The following is a 22,825-nucleotide window of genomic DNA, read 5'->3' on the forward strand; positions in this document are numbered from 1 at the left end:
CGGCATATTTACAATAGGTGAAAAGTAAAACAATAATTTTACAATCGATACAAAAAGTAGTAAAAGTGAGATTTTACGAAAACGTTCCTAAATAAACTAGAGTCGACGAAACTCTGTTTATTGCAATACAATTAATTACTAACGAAATTTCTCAGAAGATTGCAGCATACGTTTTGTGTGAATATGAATAGAGGGAGGTGTGAACTGGTTATAACTAACCTCTAGTATTTTTTTACATTCAAAATTGAATAGACCAATAGGAATAGACCCCCTATACAAACACGTAATTAATTGTACATTTCTTCAAATACTTTTCCATAGTAAAATGTATTTTCGTTTCATTAATATTTATTGATTATCATGTATTCAACGCCAGAACTAAATATTCTAGTTCAAAATTTAATTTTCAATGTTCCTTCACAAATCTAATTACCCAGCTAACGATGAAGTTCCAATTTCGTAATCAATTCAATTATCGATTATCAATAAATTCTAGGGAAGTTATCAATTTCACACTGATCAGGCACTTTGACGGGTTTGGGGGGGGGGCTTGAGAGGCTTCGGCACTTATTAATTATTTGTTATTTCTACTAATCATCGTTATTATTTTTTTATTTAATTTACTTAGGGGGCAGACCCGACTCCTCCATCAACTTAGCCCCCCATAAAAAGAAATCCTGATTACTTGCCTAAAATTTTCGACTCCTAAGTAGCAACAGCAATGATTTACTATACGTTTGCAAATATCACGTCCCATTGCAGAGCGCGTGTGAGAGCGTGTGACTAGTCACGTAGCCCACATGTTCGGGTTCCCACATCCCAGCACAGGTAACGGACCAGGGTCCGCTAGGATGTTTAGATCGGAAGTTTCCATTACGTGAACGTTCTATTTCCGACACGTGCACGAGTTGAAGAGTTGGCGCAACACGTGGTAATGAAACGTGCCAGATTAAGAGTGAGTCATCGCGAATTGACTGTGGTAAAGAAGCTGTATAAAGTGTGCACTTTTGTTTTAATTGTTACTATTTTACAGGTTTTGTTGATCCTGATTACGATGAATTTCAACAACACAAATTGGACTACTGCGAAAAATTTATTATAAATGTAGGGTTAAAACCTCGTGCATCAACATTAAAAGTGGATGAAAGTAGTAGGTCTAAATAAAAAAATACCAAAATAATTGTTTTGTATAGCCATATATTCCTCGACAGAGTACTTTTCCACCTCACTACTGTATTTCGCTTTAGTTGGTATAAATTTAGTTTTCGTCATACTGCAGCAAAAACAGTCCCTTTTATGCATGCGTTGCGAGTCTAAAGTACCATTTTTACTCCCTTCATTTTTAGTATCTATGGAGTAAAAATCAGCTGTTGTAAACAGTTGTAAATTTCGATTGTGGCAATCGAATCGATCGAAATTATTTATCGATTGATTTATTAGGTAATGTTTTAGCCTATTGTAGTCGATTGCTCGACATATCGATGTTATAATGTACACAATCGTATTAGACGAACAATTGAATCACTTACTGATATACTTAAAGCTGATTATTTGCATTGGCAGAATTTAAACAAGCTGGAAGTCGTTTTGAGAGGTTATCATTACATAAAAATTATTTCGTTTTCTAGCGTTGTTTGTCAATTAATGATGCAATATGACGAAAAATATAGTTCACCACACGTGCAAAAAGTGTCTTTTTAACCCTCACTCATTTTCCAACCTTGGCTTCGCCTCGATCGTAAAACTTGATCTCGGGTCAAAAAGAGTCACTTTAGGCCCTAGTGATGAAATATACAATTTTTTTACAGTAATCTAATGTATTTGTGTACATGTTTTTTAGGATGCCGTTTGTTTTAGTCATGTCTGACGGAATTCAGTGCGCCTCATTAAAAATGTAATTAATTTTATTTTTACTGAGATATGCTTAAGTAGGTAGGCCTATAGTTGGTTGGCAATGATTACCTCATCACATTAATTATATTAGTTTAAAACAAATATATGTTTTGTCAATTGTTATTGGAAATTATAATTAAGTGTTAGGCCTATTATTTTAGATAGAATACATAGTAGTTTGCCCACATTGTATCGTAGATTTAAATTACGTTGAATTTAAATGTTGTAACCAAATACTTGGTTTGAAACTATTTTACAAATGAAAAAATTCACCCACATATTGTCAAGAAGCCTTACTGGTTGGGTTAGATAATATCACGTGTGAAGAGGGTGAACACACTATATAGCTGAGCCAATAATGCTACATTCGGTGTTAAAGGATTTTTTATGTTTCGGTGTTGAGAAATTTAAATTTCGGTGCTGTGAGATTTAAAAAAATTGCGTTTGCGACTAAGATACCTCATGGGCAAAACTATCGCACAAATATTAGTTGCTGATGGTAAAATGAGATTCGGTGCTATGACACTCGTTGGATAACCGCACGTTGCATGAGACTGTGAAAGTTGGTAACTTGGCACATGGCGTCGATGCAGGTGATCGGAAGAAACACCTGTTATCCATTATCATAACAGACCAATTCCACCTGCACGTTTTAGTACATTCGACATTAGGGAAATCCGACACTATTGTTTTCCCTATTGGATATCAAAATATCTTGTTGTTCTTTATTTAGATATGTTTACTTGTTTAGCTGATAGTTTAACCATAAAGACTGATGTTCTTGGTTATTTTCTGAATTGTAATAAAAGCGTAAGTGAAGTATTTGTGTGGGTAATAATTTTTTTCAAGAGCAACACTACTGAATACATAATAAAAATAAAAATCTGTAAACGGCAGCGACAACGGAATTTTTTGCTGGGCTTTGCTACAAAATCTCCACTCTATCAAATGATACAATAATACATGATTTTGGTTGGAGTTTAATAGGATGTTATTTTCACCAAAACCTGACGTCTTGAAATATCGGCAACATTTGATTTTGATGTTTCATACAGCATCAATGCCAGTAAATGAAAACAAAACTATTAACGGACCTACAGAAGATATGGAAGACACTACTAACTAAATACGTTATGCGTAGAAAACCTTTAAAATTTTTTATAAAGTTTTGACAAAGCAGTGGTGCTTCTAGTATTTTCTAGGTTGAGTTTATCTAATTCATTTTTATCCTGAAATTACCAGCGACTTAAATTCAATTACAACGGGGAAATTATTTCTAATACTCAAAATATTTACAAGCTTAAAAATGTTACACGCAAATTTCCGAAAACATGTGCTCATTTTAGCATACATTCCTCATTACCCCTTTATAACACGATACGCCAAAACGTGAGCAAGAATTCCGACAAAAACCCGTAGAAAAGCACTTTGATTATGTAACCTTTCGATGGCTATTTTTACCAATGAATAACAGGCTCGTTTACAACGATAGGGCGATGTTATGTAGACGGGTGTCTGTGTACGTGATGGTAGCACGCTCAGCTGCACGTGACAACAGAAGATCAACATGACGTCACCAGTCAGCTGATCAGACAACTGATTGTTACAGCGAGCATTGGCATTGTCTGCGGTTTGGTAAATACAAGTGCTTATAGAGTTGATTTTTATACTGAAAGCGAAAATGAATTTTGTATCATGAAATAAAAATTCGTCTTCCGATTTAATCGAAGAAAATACAGTAGTCCCGATTATTAGAAACTAGAGGTCGCCCCGTGGTCGAAAACTCAACCAAAAATATTTATCGTGCAAATTCTTTATTTCACCCCACGTTGTAAATAAAACATGTGATAAGTATTTAATAAATTTGGTATTGATTTTCTGTTTATTTTTCGTTTTCATTTCGGCACCAGCATAGCGACCCATTAGGCCCATTAAAAAAAATAAAAATTAATATTTTGTGCTTATTTTTGAGCATATTTTAATTTATAAAGGGATTCTGCACGTCTACATGAAAATATCTTCCTAACAGTACGTGTAGATTTTCATCGTGCATTTCGTATTTATTTGATTAAAATAATTTTTGTCTGGGTAGCCACGTGATGGTGCTCGCCTTCAAATACGAAGGTCGCTGGTTCGATTCGCTATATCGTAACTGGATGCCTTTTGTCTTTGTCATTGGGCTATTAATTAATGGTGGCTATCAATAAAAGGTCAACATTATACTCTAGTAAGACCACTGTTTGGACAGTTCCCTTTATGGGCATAACGGGTTCTGTATTACCCTACCGCTTATCGTAAAAAGAAAACGAAAATGCCACAAACGTGTTTGAGACAGATAAATTACCCTGTTATCGTATTTAGACAAATGTAAATGTAGAACTATTTGACGAATTTGTATTTAATATTGTGTTTGCCGAATAATAACACAGTTATTATAGTGGAACAAAATTAGAAAAGTGAATACTGTATTTGCGATATGAGTTCCAGTTTTAACATTGAAAAAAAAAAAAAAAAAAAAAAAATAGGGGTCGAATAGAAGTTTTGGGTTCGTTTAGGTAACTATATTTTTCGCTATACTGTACTGCGCTGTGTTCTACACATATAGTATATCTGATTACCAAAGGTAAAAAAGGACATCCATTATTGTTCGAAGAAAGCAACCATCACATAAGAGGAAAGTCAGATGCAAGAGGTATTAATCCGCCCATGCAATTACAAAATTGAAAATTTGAGATTCAGTTTCAAGAAGACAAAATATTAATAAACAAGGAGGAGGTTTATCAATTTTAGTGAAATCTATAATGCCACAGACAATAAACACAAACAGATAATATGTTATATTTCCTACTCAGAACTATTTCCTTTAGCCAAAACCGCGGATGAATTTAAAAGAAAAATGGCCAGCTACAACTACAGCTTATTTTTCACACAAGAAATAAAAAGAACTTCTTTAGCACCGCTGCATGTATTGAAATTAAGTGTTTTTACTGCAGTGTGACGAACAAAATAGAAAGTACAGTATATTGTATTCATTTTGGTAAATTGAACAGCACAGGTTTCCCCACTCTAGCTTCCCCCTTCCTAAGTGTTTACAGAAAACAAACAGACTAATTCCGGAACAAGGAAAACAGCTGATCCTCGTCGCAATCGTACGGTTCTCCCCGAGATAACAAACACGTGACTGTTATCAGCTGATAAAGCGTGACCTTGAGCGTGAGTCAGCTGGTAGGTCAGTGCCGTCAGCTGGTCGACCATGGGAAATGCACGCGATCTGCGCCATTGAGTTGGTCAGGGTCGAACTAGTCTTGCTGTGAAATAGATTATCTTAATTGGGAGATCTGGAGACCAAACTTTGCTTCAAATAGGTATTTAGTATTGTAAGTATTTATAACACACTTGGTCAGGGTCTAAATAGTCTTGCTGTGGAATAGATTATCTTAATTGGGAGATCTGGAGACCAAACTTTGCTTCAAATAGGTGTAAGTATTTATAACACACTTGGTCAGGGTCAAAATAGTCTTGCTCTTGCTGTGGAATAGATTATCTTAATTGGGAGATCTGAAGACCAAGCTTTGCTTCAAGTAGGTATTGAGTATTGCAAGTATTTATAACACACTTGGTCAGGGTGAAAATAGTCTTGCTGTGGAATAGATTATCTTAATTGGGAGATCTGGAGACCAAACTTTGCTTCAAATAGGTATTTAGTATTGTAAGTATTTATAACACACTTGGTCAGGGTCAAAATAGTCTTGCTCTTGCTGTGGAATAGATTATCTTAATTGGGAGATCTGAAGACCAAGCTTTGCTTCAAGTAGGTATTGAGTATTGCAAGTATTTATAACACACTTGGTCAGGGTCGAACTAGTCTTGCTGTGGAATAGATTATCTTAATTGGGAGATCTGAAGACCAAGCTTTGCTTCAAGTAGGTATTGAGAATTGCAAGTATTTATAACACACTTGGTCAGAATCAAAGTAGTCTTGCTGTAGAATAGATTATCAATCGGGAGATCTGAAGACCAAGCTTTGCTTTAAGTATAATATATGTAGTAGGAATTGAGTATTGCAAGTATTCATAACACACTTGGTCAGGGACGAAATACCTAGTCTTGCAGTGGAATAGATTATCTTAATTGGGAGATCTGGTGGTCAAGCTTTGCTTTAAGTACAATCGTACAATATATGTAGTAGGTATTGGGTATTGCAAGTATTTATAACACACTTGGCCAGGGTCTTAATAAGTAATTAGTCTTGCTGTGGAATAGATTATCTTAATCGGGAGATCTGGAGACCAAGCTTTGCTTTAAGTATATGTAGTAGGTATTGAGTATTGCAAGTATTTATAACACACTTGGTCAGGGTCAAAATAGTCTTGCTGTTGAATAGATTATCTTAATCGGGTGATCTGATGGTCAAGCTTTGCTTTAAGTATATGTAGTAGGTATTGAGTATTGCAAGTATTTATAACACTTGGTCAGGGTCTCAATAGTCTTGCTGTGGAATAGATTATCTTAATCGGGAGATCTGAAGACCAAGCTTTGCTTTAAGTATATGTAGGAGGTATTGAGTAATGCAAGTATTTATAACACACTTGGTCAGGGTCAAAATAGTCTTGCTGTAGAATAGATTATCAATCGGGAGATCTGATGATCAAGCTTTGCTTTAAGTGCACTATGGTACATGGGTGGTATTTGCAATACATTTTATTGACTTGCCCAGGGTCAGGGACAGCCTATCTTGGGAGTTGTTAGTTGGAGGGAACACACAAGAAAATAATGTGGTTCTTTGGATACTGAAGTAGTTAAATATCCGACATCGATAATTTATTTTATAGTGCAAACTTAAGGGTTCCCTTTAGTTTTATGGAAAACTGAATTTGATTAGACAGGGTGTCCACAGAAAATATGCCATTAATTTCCATGACTATCCATGACCATTTACCAATGATTTCCATGACTCACAAACTTAACTCGAAAATTATAATGACATACACACACGAATAATACTGCCTAGACAAGTTATTTCACAAAAATACTGTAATATGTATTAACAGATGAAAGAGAAGTAAAATATATACAACAGTGAACTAATACAAACCCAAAACTAATACAGTACAATTGTAGTCAATTGAATTGTCGTACATTTTGTGAAAAATGTTTCAATAGTCGGGGTTACAGCCGACTAGAACATTGAACAGTCCCCTCAAATCCATCAATCATTAAGGATTTCCATGACCTTTTGCCTATTTCCATGACTTTCAATGACCAGAATTTTTTTCATGACTATCCCTGACTTTCCAGAATCTGGACACCCTGTTAGTGTTAAATAGTGTTCATGCCGAGATTAAAGAGACAGAAAGTTTTATTTGGAGACGACTGTAAAAGAGACCTTTGTACTTGTAAACTATAATTTTACTACATAGACATCGAGCGACAGTCTAACTTAAAAAAAACTAAAGAGATCAACTTACCCTCGACATTTTTTTCTTGTGGTAACTGTAGTCATCGTCTTCGCTGGTGGCGACGGTGGAAAAATTGAGATTTCTGAAACATCAACATTTTAAATTAATTTTTAAATCTATCCCAGGAAAATATTTGTAATAAGAAGTCGCTAGATCTGTATGCGTAGGTGGCTGCACTAAATTTAGGAGGTTTCATGAATATCCATGATTTCAAAGGGTCTTGTGGATAATGAATGTAACGTTAAAAGATTGAACGCTTGAAAACAGTGTGCAAATTGGTTGAAGTTACGTTTGAGAAAGTGATAAGGACTTTGGTTACAAATATGAGTGGTTTGGAGGTTTTTGTTGTGTCCACAAAATATATGAAGCTAAGACTAATGAGTTTTCTCAAATTTGATGTATTTTTAAGGTGCAAAGTTTTCGATATGATTTTTAGTCCGCTTTGATAGTATTATTGTAGATTTTGAGTTTAATATCCTCGAATATTATTAGGCTAAAGTTTTTGAATTGTTAATATTTTGATACTCCTGCAACTTTTGTGATTTTTCTCAGTAATATATTTACTCCCACCGCTTAGCAGGGTTTATGGCAAGCTGGGAGAAGGTATGTGCCAGATTACGTATACCATTTATTTATATTATGGCGTCATTTGCGGGTTAAAATGTCTCTTTATTTTTTCATAACATTTTTCTGTTAATGAATATAGGGTATACACATGTTGGAGCTGTTAAATACTGGTAGCTTTTCAAAGGTTTGCATCTTTCGACGTTACGTGCTATCTAGATGTTTATAGGTTCTGGAGATGCTGATCATATGTTTTCTAATCCACAGCCATACATTGACCCGACACGTGCGGCACCAGTGGCACGTTGTATGATGTCTATACATTACAAGGTCACAGGGTCACACTGGTCAGTCATTGCTCAGCACAATGTCAACCTAGGGTCGACGACACCATCGATACATCTGATTATGTTAACGACAGTGATTCTAAAGCAGGATGACATCTTGGTTCCATAAACGTGATCAATCGATCAATAGCTTTCCTTGGTCATTTTGCAATACAGAGTGTCCCAGTCCCACGAAGAGGTTTAAATATAAATTACTAGTTGCTTACCAGCTTTGACAACTAACCCAATTTGTGTAGGCTTTGACAATATTTGGTGAAAATTTCAGCTTTTTAAAGTTTGTCAAACAAAATGGTGGCATATTGAAATTATTTCCAATTTGCTTCCTATAAAAACTACTCTCTTAAGTTATTACCTGATATATTAGGTTAGGTTTTTAGTGTGCAATATTCTTTAATCAAACAGCTGTTCGACAAAAAGTGGACAAATTTGAGCAGTGAATAAATTAGGAAAACACTTAAAAAAAAGAGTAGGAATCCGAAATTTTCACAAAATATTGCCAAAACCAACTTAATACATTTTTAAATGTTTTTTCTAACACATCAAAATCGGTGTGTGTTTTTGTAAAAATTCAATTTTTCGTTATTTTATCGGGAAAACGACCATTAAAATAAAAATTTCGAAAAATAAAAAAGCCAGGAGATACCATGGATTATTCCAGTTGCAAAATTTCACCAAAATCTGACTATAGTGTGGACTGTAGCTCTGTACACATCCACGCACGCAGACCTCGACCAATCACGTTTTGTGCTCAGAGAAACCCAAAATTGGACATCCACCCAAAACTCAAACTCAAAAATGTTGACGAAAACAATACTTTTTTTCACATACAGGAGGAGAAAGTAATAAAATGTCGGACGTAAACGTTAGAGATATTAAACAAACAAACTGTTGTGAATGACCGGAACCAGCGAAAACAAGGAAAACACAGTTGCAAGTCATTATCTAATGTGTCGAGTGTTGTGAAAACTCCTGGGGAGAGGCTAGTGGAGCCTTGGGCGAGGCTAAGTAAACAAGGAGTACATTTGCGCAAGTCATTCTTCAACCTCACGTGGTCGATGAACAATATTTACACTGGCTTCCGTCAGGTGTGCCGATGATGTCACTAGAAAGTGTTGATGGATATGGCTAACGAATTTTAATGGGTTGTACGAAATCTTGACGAGGATTGTATAGATTATTCGGAAAATATTCCATGTTTAGGGTGGGCCAGTGGTTACAGCGTTCACCTGGTGGTCAGAAGATAGCCGATTCGATCCTGTGCAAAGACAAAATATTGGGCAATACAGACTCAGAGGATGAGTATTGTTCTATATGCATTTACTGGTCCATATATTATTTTAAGTATTTAGGGCCTATTTAACTCTAAAACATGTTTCCAACACTTTTAGGTCATGCACAGAGGTGACATTTTTTTAATTTTGTGTATTTTTCAGCCAATGGATTTTTTTACGTTTTGAAAGGGAACGGTACAACTCCTGTTCCAGTTCCTATCTAACGTCGACCTTTGAGACATGATTACCATTATTCATAGCGCAATGACAAAGGGCATCTCAGTCTAAAGCGATCTAGCTTGGAATCGAACCAGCGACCTTCAATTTGAAGGTAAGCATATGTGAATAGGACTCTGATTTGATCTCAGAATGCTTCAAAATCCTTTCTCAATTTCAAAAACGTCATATTACTTTAATTTGCAATGACCATCCTATAAGTAGTTTAGATTGTAAAACATTTGTCATTTCAAACCTTTTTTATGGTATAGCATACGTTTCGACCACCGATCCGAACCAACCGCGAACAACACAAACACAACCAAATACCTCAACAACCATAAACCAATCGTTACCAAACCGAAACCGTGCTCTAAATCTTCAAGATTTGAATTCTAGATGTTATCAACTCAAACCGCGGTGAAATCCTGTGTCGACATGAGTACGCAGGTGTGCTGAGGTCAGGGTCAGCCGGTGGACCATTGTTTATGTCCGGCCTTGCAGATCTACCTTGCCGTAGTCTAATGAGTCCTTAGATTTCTGCCACACCTCGTCCACTGGACGGCCTTTGCACAATTTCTTTCCAGCCATCTGATGCTTTCTCCTACTGCAACCTTGCCTGGAGCAAGGTGATGGAGAGATTGCTGGGCTAGGGTAGTTGACGTTGGAAGAGATACATTGGTGGGAAATTGTTTTAGTGGAGGAGTTCTCAAAATTAGATAATTCTATTCTTCGAGAAACCTATTACTTTTTGTTTAGATAACAGGACCTACAGTTTAAGATGGTATACCAGGATCACGTCCACGTCATCACTTAGCTAAATCCATTGGCGATTATTGAGATTTGAACCATGACCTTCAGGCTAGAATACCACGCTGTAATTCACTGAGCATATGTCTCTACACTATGAATTGGAGTGAAAACTTTGCATGATTATAATCAATAGATACTACTGAATTAGAAAAGTTAGTAGCTTTGGATACAGCGAAAAAGAATATGTAACAAGTTTGGATGATTCGAATCTGACGACCAAACTGTCCTTGATTACTAGATTTTATTGTATGATCACGAGTAAGGAAGCAGCTGATCAACAAAACAACACTTAACGCCATTCTGACTCACCCTGTACATCTCGCTCACGAAGAATACCTTTGTCTAAGTGAATAACAGTAAAGGCAGGGGTATTTAAATGTTAACATTTTTGCAAACAGCCAACAAATCGACAAGATAATGTGTCTCAGCGTTTGCTATTCATGATGTATTATTTTCGGCCGAAGAGCGGAGAGGAAAGAGCAAAATAAAAACGACGTATTCCTCGCATCTAGCAAGGTTAACTGTTGATCACGGGCCAAGGACCAGCTTACTGCTCACTTTCCTTGCGCAGATCCTGTTTTGGAAAAACACTGACGCGAAATGCGATTGGTTGCTTCAGCACGAAAACAACAAAATTAAATAATTGACGTCATTCAAAGTGGCCATGCTCTTTTGCCTTTGAGATATTTATATTGACCTTTAGGCAAATTTAAATTGTGTTCTTTAGTTGATATTTTTAACACAAACTTTAGAATTTCGTCCTTGTAGAAAGATGGTGTTCCATTTTACCCCGTGCTGAAAACTAGTATCAACATTTAGTTTGTGCTCACTAAACCCGTTTTAGCCAAGCGAATATAGTTAAACACAACACAATAAATAAATAAATCACTACATACAATAATAAACTGGAACTTTTGAGGATAAGTTTTTGTGGTCTGTAAATTTAATATGATGAATATTTCATGTAACTAACTTTATCATATGGTTTTGTTTTTTGTTGTTGTCTTTGTGTTATATCAATTTTGTGAAACAAGAAAAAATATTATAAGAAAGTGTTATAAGTTATAAGAAGTGTGGAATAAAAAGGTCTAGTTTTTTTTCTGATTTCGTTTTATTTGCATCACTGAAGAAGAGGTAAGTGAGTAGTAGCTGATTCTTTGACGAATTTTAAACTACAGCAGTTTCATAGACTGGTTAAAATGTATTAACCTTCCACATAGTCTTGGGATCATCATTCTAATTCTAAAAGCATTGCGAGACATTTTATCATAAAGTGTCAAACCAATGTTTACTATTAATCAAACAATATAGGCCTCTAAATTTTAATTCTAATCTTCTGGAGTTTAGCTTAAAACATTATCAAAATACTTCAACATCTTTAATAAGGTAGGTAGGCTACTTAGTCCACTTAAGGGTGGATTAAACTCTTGTAAAACTAGCGAAAATCATCAATTATCATCTAATAAAGGACTTAGGTATTTTTAAATAAAAATTTGAAATAATCAGTTAAACGGCATTCTTGCAAAAATCATCTGGTAACACTCGATAAGAAGTATTGAAAAGTAAACGTTGGAAATTCCAGAGTGAGACACGTTTCGATTAAAACATGAGTAACACATTGCCATGACACGGTTTAACACATCAAAGACATTCGTAGAAGTGAGGTTTCGAAAACTAGCTCTTCCAAATAATAATTGGTCGTGCATTAGTTGCGCCAAAGAGTTCCTTAATTGCGCCAAACCCTCAAAGGGTCCCAAAAAATGTTCCTTAGTTGCGCCAAGCCCAAGCCAGGTAGGGTTGAGTGGCCGGCAGAAGGAATGTCCTTGTTTATTGTCATCCTAACATATCCTAACCTAACCTAACTTAACCTAAACGAACCTAACCTACTCAATAATAGTCAAAGAGAACCGACACTTTGCGCAGTTAATGAACGTATCGGGTGGCTCCCCGGAGTGGTTGGCGCAACTCAGAAATACCCGACTACCTAGGTCAGTTGGAGCACCCTAATAATTTCATCCAGTTCCATCTCGCTAATATTTACCTATCAATATTTTATTCAACCAAAAAAAAAATATTTATTTTTCTAAACGACTATTCCTGTGGATTTATCGTTTACTGAGCGCCTTAAGAGTGAAATGGCGTAATGCTATTAGAAAGATGATGTTCAGAACGTTGAAATCGTCATTAGGTTGCTTATACAATGTTAAAGTTTTTTATTCAATTCTGATTGACTAAAACAGTATGTTTTCTGTGGTAAAACTGACTACAGATGGTCAACATGGATAAAATATTGAAGTAACTTTAACATACTTTTTTTGTACTTAAACATTTCTTGATTTTGTTTCTCATTTAAGGACGAAAATGGATCAGAAATTGTTCTCAGAGAGTGGATTAATACACACACGTTTAACATTTTTTACCAATAACAGCTTATTCAAGTCTCACCTAGTTGAGTGGGAATCTAAGTGCAATTATAGTGCTCGTCTATCAATCAAAAGTTCACCGGTTCGATCCTGAGAAAAGCGAGTTGCTCTTTGATGGCCTGAAACTGGACTTGATCATTGGACGTTTAATAAATGATCCTGACTGAGGAACAACTGTTTCAGTAACAAAGCTACACATATCTCAACCCTTCAGCTTAAAATACGTACAAAAGGCGTCTCACAAAAAATTTAATTGAACAAAACAATTGACACCTTATCAATATCGATGTGTCTTCTTCTTCAGCATCAAAAGTCAGGGAAACGAAGAACTGGCCACCTCTGGCCCTAATCCGTATATAGAAGTTTGGTTAGGCTAGATTATATAAATATGACCCCTGAATTTACGAGTGGCCGGGACCCATACATTCCAAAAGTAAACGGCAATGCTTAAACTTGGACAATTATTAACCTTTGCCTAGCATTTTATATATATACTAGGTGAAACCCGTCGAAATCGACGGTTATTTTCAAGGCTTACACTAATTCATCTAACTGCGATAAATTGAGTGAAATTGTACATATTTTGAGCATTTAGCATTGTTTAAAGATTAATTAGTGTAAAAAATAATTATATTGATATTAGTTGCATTAGTTACCAAATATGGTTGATCATTCAATGAACAAAATATCTCCCATACTGTACGTCATCGGAGTTATTAGTATATTATCTGGTATCTCATCGTTTGGAAGAACCTTTAAATAGTATTAAAATCGTATTGGTGGATCTTTTGTAGCTTAACATTTCCGTGATTTCATCAGTGCAATGCAGATTAATCTATGATTTTATTTGAAAAAAATATCCGTTTGTTAGGAAGGCACGTTCTAACTTCAAAAGGAGGTATATCCGTTACAGTGTAAGTTTGATTTTTCCTTCGTCACGTCACGTCAGTTCATATCGTACTTCTGTGCTAATGAATAACCCTCTATCACAGTTTTGAGAAATTTGTTTTGGGGTTACAAAGCTGGAATTCCTTGACATGGGGGATGTCAGTTAGTTGTCTCAGCCATATCAATTACATAAAGTTGTCAATATAATCTCTCTACGGAATGTTAGGTGTAGTGGAATATACTTGAAGTGAAGTTGGCTTTTATTCTTCAACTGTTAGGGGCCTCCTCATTTATATGCGGCTTCATTGGCAACAAATAATGCAAATGACATAGCAATGAGGCATTTCCAAAAAGCAAAAATAATGTAAATTGGCTGTCACGTAAATATTGAAGTTTACATGCATTGTTAATCAACGTATCTTATAAAGGATAATGTGATCTAGTTTAAAAGGAATATGACCTTTCTGTCATGACAGTAGCTGCTTAAATATTATTTACTCATTGGGCCATATTTACAGCCAAAACGTTGTGTTATTTTCAATAACTTATGGGTTAGTTACATAGATTTTTTGCTGCTGATCAGTGCACTTTTATTTTAGAGATAAATTAAATGGTTTTTGTTGCTGAGAAGGTAGCGCTAGTAAACATGCACAACCCTTTTCGTTAGTCTAATAACATTCAAAGGCTCTCTAAGAATTCAAGTTCTTATTTGTATACATATCTATATTATGTTTTCACTAAGCTGAATGAAGACATCGAAGTAACCTCTCTGAAAAGTCTGCAGTATATTGCAGTTTTCCAGTTTAATAGCTTTCTTTATCATGCAGATATTTCTACATAAATATTGTAAAATGTTTTATCCAGTTGCTGTAAACTACTATTAATTTAAAAAAATATGGACACAGCTCAAATGGGCCCCGTGCCCTTCTGCACTTGTAGGCTATTATTTTGTATTGTATTACACAATTGAATATTTTTCTAATGATTGAAAACATGTATGACAATAATCTCATGAACCTATGATAATCTGTCTAGAACAATATGATAAAAATAAAGACAAAAATGGTGAAAAGGGCAGTCACCAACCCGTAAAATAGATATAAGGTCAATAAGAAATAGAGTTACTGTCATAAAAGGATTTTCCACTGATTTTGTCATGGAACGTTATATATTGCAAAACATGACATGATACAGAAGAAAATTAATTTTAAAATCAGAAAATAACATTGCAAATGCTTCTTTTGGACAATTCAGTAACTCCTAATTGATGTGTCTTGTTTAAAGTACAATTTACAAATTAACAGCTGTTTCATTAAAAGGCCAAAATGTAAACAAATCTGTAGAGGGATCTTTAAAGGCTTCTGGGGCAGAGCCCTAAGGGAATTTACTTCGTTTTTCTTTTGATAACTCATCTACAGACCAAGACCTTTCTTTTGACACCCCTGCCAAGTTTCTACGCCCAGCCGTTCTCTCAAATTAGTGGAGACAAAGTTTCCAATTGAATTTTTAGATTCCCCCATGTTAATCTTATGGGAGAAAATCCAACTTTGATGGAAGATCCTGCCCAAACTAATAAAGATATCAAAAAACGAAAAACACTTTGCAAAACTACAGATCAGGGCAATTCTTTTGACACTTTAATCATCAAAATCGGTCCAAAAATGAGGGAGGAGTTCTGTTCACAAAAATCGGCTTAGCGTATTATGGGAGAAAATCCAACTTTGATGGAAGATCCTGCCCAAACTAATAAAGATATCAAAAAACGAAAAACACTTTGCAAAACTACAGATCAGGGCAATTCTTTTGACACTTTAATCATCAAAATCGGTCCAAAAATGAGGGAGGAGTTCTGTTCACAAAAATCGGCTTAGCGTATTATATATATAGATAGACATCGACGTGTCATGTCCGTGATGACAGGTTGGGCAACAGTTGCAACGTCCGTTACGTACTCTCGTCACGTGATCGAGTTTCTCTCACTTTCTCCTTGCATCACTACAACACCGTCTACTTCCTTCCCCCCTTCCACCCCCTAGACATCACGTGACTCATAACTACGCGGTAGTGCTTGTTGGTATTTCCTATTAGTACAAAGTAAAAGTTGCCTGTTTGATCAAATTCTTCGGAAGTTGTTGAGGTCCTCCGTCCTCCTAGTTTTTGGATAAATACCTTAATTTGGTCTCAATTTAAGAATTATTGTTTGTAGATGACTCTTGGTATTTCCTGTTAGTGCAGACGTAGTAAAAGACCTGTCTGGTCAAAATGATAACTGAAACGACGTTGTTAAGGTCCTCCGACTTCCTAAGTTTTGGGACTTCACTTTTCACTTCGTGAGATTTTCAGTTTACAAATCATAGTTTCTAGATTACTCTTGTCACGATAGAATGAACAATAGCAAAAGAATTAACTCAATTCACTTAACAAAATATAATTTAAAGCGTCTTTGTCAATTTAAAAACAAAAGAAACACTTTTTGAAGCTATTTGGAAGTTGTTGAACAACGCACACCTGACAAACGCAAAACTACTCTATTCACGATCTTGCTGAAAAGGATCGTGTGGTTGATTTCGTTAAGCTTTCCTAAAAAAGACATTCGGCATGAGGTAGTTTATTTCAGAGGTACTCAGGCTCTTCTAAGACTAGAGTTTTGTGGACTAAAAAGTTTTTTAGGTTCTAGACCGGGACTGTTCCCAAATTACTTCAAGCTAGGTCTACATTGGTCGCGTCATACCTTAGATAAAATACATTTGAGATTAGCAGGATTTGAACCCGTGACCTCGGGCACCGAAGGCCCTGCTCTATCTCTAGACCAGCTTGCAACTTAAAATGAGGAATGAAAAGTAGTACTAAATGTTTTAAATGCAACTGAACTACCAGTGTGTGTAGTTAGAAAATAAATTACCGAGCTATAGGGGATATAGTCCAGTGCAATTAGGTTATGACCCGGACAAAATTGATAACAGGCTGAAAATTGGTGGAAATGTTCAAAACAATGTCCTGAGTGGCCCACACAAAGTCCCAAGAAATCCCAGTTGGGGAACGGCCGCCATCTTGAAAAAACTGCCGCCATCTTGGAAATTTAGATTTCTTGCTGTATCTTTTGAAGTAATAGTCCGAAAGGCATTATTTATGTCTCAAATTAAACGTTTTGGGCTCATGTATGAGGGTAATATATAATTAAAGAGTTTATTATGTTCTAAGCATTAGTTTTATTTATATTAGCCTAAAAATATCTATAATAATGATTTAGATACGGTTATGTCCCATTTTTTATACAAATTGTGGATATTTATAGGCATGCAAGGTGGATGGGATGCTCCCTGGTGTGGATTAACGTCCGCACTAGTGAGTACTATGACTATCCGCAGTACTATAATGTAGTTCGGATTCCATAAACTGTACGCCCCTTAGTTGCCATTAGCTGCGTGGGCTACTAATTAACATCTGTGTCTAAGGAACATGTCGGCCTTAGTCACTAACAAGACTACAAGATCTTGCCACTCATCCTACACTCATCCTTCAGTCATATTTGGTTAAAATACGCACATAGTGGCGTCCCCATCTAAAATAATTGATATAAATATACAAAAAAAAGTTTTTTTCTCTTTTTTCGTAATGTACTTGTTTAAGCCCTTAATCCTATTGCAATTTCTTGCACCCCACAATGCTTAGTCTTTGGAATTCTATCGTAGCTCGGAGTTTGCTCGACATACAAGATTGTCGTCAATTATGAGACTTCGATAGCTGATAATGTATCACCTTCATTAGATGACGGAGCTTACGTTCATTATGTTTTCGACAACGTGGATTACAACGTTAAAACACTTTATGGACATGGTACTCTTCACGCCATGGGTGGCATTGAGTGCATAACACCAGCCGAAATGTGTCAATGCAAGTGCTCCTGTACCACGATCAGCAAAAGCATCCCAAAATCCCTGTACATCCCAAAAGCAAAAAGTGTCCTTCTATCTCATGGCTTTCAGCCAGTGACACCTTACCAACGTCCGCCTAAGCCTGTGACATCTTTAGTAGTGTTGGGAGATGTCAGTACAGCCCTTTCCGAACAAAAAATAGTTGTAGATGCTTGTCTTGCTGACACCATATGGCTCATTAACTACCAACTGAGACAAGACTACAAGATCTCGCCACTCATCCTACACTCATCCTTCACTCATATTTGGTTAAAATACGCACAAACCAAGTCCATGTTGAAATGGATTCTTGGATACAGTACAACTTATGGAACCTTATGGTCTTAATTGTACCACGATGCATGGATACTGCACTGGACACGGATGTGCCAACCGCGCTAGTTACAAAGAAGATTACATCACCGTCAATATTATTTAACAGCGAGTAGTTACATTGTAAGTTTATATGCAATATGAAAATATAATGGTAATCAATTATAGCAACTAGATGATTCTATTTTTCAGATCAGAACAAACAAAATTATTAATTGCTTTTTCATAATTTATTTTTAACTTCATTGTTAAATTGTTGCTTTTCTAGGCAAGATTATATTTCCTGTTACCGATGTTGCTCTGCTCCTGCCATAGATTTAAGTTAGTTAAGTTTTCTGTTAAAATGCATGTTGTTACTACTTAGGCTTCTTGAATCCACATTGTAAATTAGTGATCTTGCTGTTGGAATAAATAAATAAATAAATAGCAAATTAAAGCATCTATGTGAATAAAAAGTCAATACCCCCCTCTCTAATATTTTCTAAGTTAATATACAGAGATGTCCTTTTGGGTGGTCGTCCAATCTTAGCAGGGAGTATTATTTTATGATTTTTAAATTTTTTAATATTCCCCAAAAAGGGGGGATTTTGGGGGAAACTCAAAAATTTAAACGTAAACCCCCTTCAAGTGACATCTCATTTTAATGTGATTACAAAAACTTAATGAATGGTGAAAACCAGAGTTTCCAATTTATCTTTATTAAAAATGGTAGCCCGTCAAACGTTATGGAACATCAATGGTAATATTGGTTCGTAATTGTAATAGTGGCTACCATTTTGGACAGAGGAGAGTACTCAAATATTTTAAAATCATAAAATGAAACTTCCTGCTAAGGTTGCATCACCACTAAAAGGATTACTCTGTAATATTTACTTAGGAACAAATTAGAGGGGGGGGGGAATTACTTTTTACTACACAAGAAAATTAATGTGTAGTAAGTTCCCATTTAATATCGTCATTAAACTTTTGACGGGCTACCATTTTGGATAGAGAAGATATAGCGAACTCTGGTTTTCACCATTCTTTAAGTTTTTGTAAACACTTCAAGATGAGGTGTCACTTGAATAGGATATACTTTAAAATTTTTGAGTTGTCCTCAAAATCTCCTTTTTTTTTGGGGGACACTCAAAAATTTCAAAATCATCAAATGAAATTTCCTACTATGGTTTCAACAACACCAAAAGTATATTTCTGTATATTTACTTAGAAAATTATTAGAGGGGGGGGTCTTGACTTTTTATTCACCCCTTATTTAACCGATTCCAAAGACTAAACATAGTGAATTGCAAGAAATATCAAAGGGTTAATGTCTTTAACAAGTCCACTAAGAACAAAAGAGAAAAAGCTTCATTTTTTAAATATTTTGTAAATTTATATGATTTTTATAGATATATTTTTAGGTTAATATAAATAATATTTATGCTTAGAACGTATTAAACTCTTTAATTATACACTACCCTCATACATGTGTTCAAAACGCCTAATTTGAGACATAAATAATGCCTTCCGGACTATTACTTCAAAAAATACAGCAAAAAATCTAATTTTCCAAGATGGTGGCAGTCGTTCCCCAACTGGGATTTCTTGGGACTTTGTGTGGGCCACTCAGGACATTGTTCTGAACGTTTCCACCAATTTTCAGCCTGTTATCAATTTTGTCCGGGTCAAGGTCATTTTTGTCTAATTGCACTGGACTAATAGGTGATAATGGATACGGCAATGCTTTCCCTGAATATCTCGGATTTGGGTTGAATACTCAAGTCATCGTCGGATTACGTGCTTGGCGCGAGACCAATACATGGATAAGAGAAAACGTTTTACTTAAAATTGTAACGTTTTAAATTCTACTTTTCAACAGTTTGAGGAGCATTTCGTCAATAGGTCATTTTGACATTATTCATCAATACTGTAATAATCAAATCCGAAGTACAGTTCCTAATACTGTACAGTATTTGTTCAGCAAATTTTCTCTTTCTGTTTCATTAGAATTATTGAAAAGGAGAATAAAATCATAGGTATTAATAAGAGATACATTTTTTTCACAATTTGTAGTCCAATAACACATCTATTGAATAATTTATTGATTTTTGTAAATAACTTTAAGCACAACTTGTATTTTAACTTTGTATGAAATAAATGTCTTATTTCAGTAGAACCTCGATAATTAGACCCTCGATAACAAATCACCCTTGATAACAAGTGGGATTTCCAATCCAACAATTTACCCCTAAAACATGTTATTGCAAACCTAAAAAAGAAGCCAACCGTGATAGCAAGTTTTATTCAAAAATCCCTATGAGAGTCTTGTTATCGAGGTTCCATTAAATCAAACATACACCCTTATATAGGTCGTATACTAATGCTGATAAATATGTTTTCTATCCAGATTTAAATTAGAGCACGTTTTGATTGCGCCAACCATTTTTTAAGCAAAATAATCTACAAAGTATTCTTGGTTCGAATACAATGCAACAATATCTCGTGAATATACAATTCGCCAGATAACAGCTGACACTGACGGCAGTTTTCAGGTAGCAGAAGGACGTGCGCAATGGCATTGTGTGACCTTGATAAGTGGGTGAAGGTCACACGACCTCGGCCTACTTTGTCACGTGCCGCGGCCTACATTCTGTTCTGTACACTCTGTGCATCTATGAGTTTGGAAAATTTACAGATAGTATAACTTAACTACTTAAAACACTGAGTATATTTCAATGTTCTTCGTTGAAATAATAATTTGTAGCTCATTAATAATTTTTTGTGACAGTCGAAAAGTATAAACACTTTTTTTAAAATCATCTTATGACTTAAATTCGCAAAATACTATACGTCAGAATTTAAGCAAATTTTAATACAGTACAACATAGACTTAAGGTAATCAATTATTTTGTATGTTTTCAGATTTTTGCTTCACCCAACATTGTCAATTTTGTAAATTAACTTCATATAAAAAACGGCAAACAGTATAAAAACATTGAAAAGCATTTGTGAACGTACAGTAATTGTTTTATTTACAGGAATACTGTAGTAGTAGTAGCATATACTATCGGAGTCTACTCTTTAATCTATGGTAGTAGCCATCGATATACAGGGTGAATAAAAAGTCAAGACCCCCCCCCCCTCTAATATTTTTCCAAGTAAATATACGGAGATATCCTTTTGGTGGTCGTACAATCTTAGCAGGAAGTTTCATTTTATAATTTTGAAATTGTTGAATGTCCCCCCAAAAGGAGGGATTTAGGGGGCAACTCAAATATTTTAAATGTAAACCCCCTTCAAGTGATAGAGTTAGCTATCTCTTCTCTATACAAACGTCAAATGTCGTGGAAAATCAATGGTAATTTTGGTTCGCAATGGTAATATTGGCTACCATTTTGGATAGAGAAAAGATAGCGAACTTTAAGTTTTTGTGCACACAAAAAAGTTTTAGTTGCCCCCCCCAAATCCCCCCTTTTGGGGGGGACACTCAAAAATTTTAAAGTAAACCCCCATCAAGTGACACCTCATTTTGAAGTGTTTGCACAAACTTAAAGAATGGTGAAAACCAGAGTTCGATATCTCTTCTCTATCCAAAATGGTAGCCAATATTACCTGATTTCCCATAAAAATAAAGCTAAGAATAAAGATAAACATAGAGATTTCCACAGCTAAAAATAAAACCTTCCATGTTACGCTAAACAGTGTGTGAATGAACAAAATGTGAAATAGAACAGCTGATTTAATTGAATCTGCTATTTTTCTTTATTGCAGCTCATGGTTTTATTTACCAAGGTAAGCTAGTAATCTTCACATTACACACCTATGGGGATTTCATAGTCAAAGTGTATAGAATCGTCATTACTACATTTCATACTTTGCCTTAATGCTCCAAGCATTGCATAGAACGTCTGCGTTATTTACATTGTCGGTAACATAGACACATCGAGACGTGTTGCAGGATGTATTTCACAATGTTCCTATAACATCAATACGTACAATGACAATCAGCAGTCTATTTACAATAGAGTAACCATTTCCTAGCTCGTCAATGTATTGTCAGCATACAATAGCCAATCAAAACGCTGAATTATACATCACGCCCTTTATGACGTCAGGGATAACTTGAGTGTCACTCACCGTTAACTTTACTCTCATCGTGGTTCGGTTACTGACAAATCCATAGATCAACTATGGTTATGTTTTACTAAGATACAATTATGTAAGAGAACACCCGTTTCGAATGTAAAGGCTTCCGCACATTTTGTATGAAGAGAATGTTTAAATTATGGGTCAAAAATGCAACAGCTGATATGGATTGTCCAATATACTATATAAAATGTCTATAGTACCCATGGACCTGAAAATTAAATGTAATAAAATACATAGGGGGTTGTCGTAAGATATGTAAAATGTCCGAACCCCCTCGGAATTAGTCAATGTCTAGCTTATAGGGATTCCATTGAGAGGCAGGAAATATTTAAAGGAAATATTTGATTGGTTAAAAAAAGAATGCCCATAGATTTTACATATCATTTGATTACAGTTAAAAAATGCAATTACTTAAATAGATTCCACCATTCCCCCAAGCTAAAAATAAAATAATTAAATACTATCTTATCTTGAATTATATTCTCTTGAGTTCGTACAATTTATCAAATTAATGACGAGAAAAGAAAAATCATAATTGTAAAATAACTAGAAACTAATTTAAATGAGAAAATTAGA

The 22,825-nt window shown here is 35.2% G+C and overlaps 1 protein-coding gene across 1 annotated transcript in view; it reads right to left on the minus strand.

Annotated features, from left to right (window-relative positions):
- LOC128995727 (uncharacterized) overlaps nt 1–22,825 on the minus strand; it is a 57,107-nt gene that overhangs the window by 8,035 nt on the left and 26,247 nt on the right. Inside the window, exon 3 of the mRNA XM_054420746.1 lies at nt 7,362–7,434. Within this exon, the coding sequence (XP_054276721.1) occupies nt 7,362–7,434 (73 nt within the window). The remainder of the gene's footprint in view (nt 1–7,361; nt 7,435–22,825) is intronic.

The sequence above is a fragment of the Macrosteles quadrilineatus genome, unplaced genomic scaffold (genome assembly GCF_028750875.1).
Source record: "Macrosteles quadrilineatus isolate MER2022 unplaced genomic scaffold, UCM_ALF_1.0 Scaffold_5__1_contigs__length_97177068, whole genome shotgun sequence".
NCBI classification, from domain to species: Eukaryota; Metazoa; Arthropoda; class Insecta; order Hemiptera; family Cicadellidae; genus Macrosteles; species Macrosteles quadrilineatus.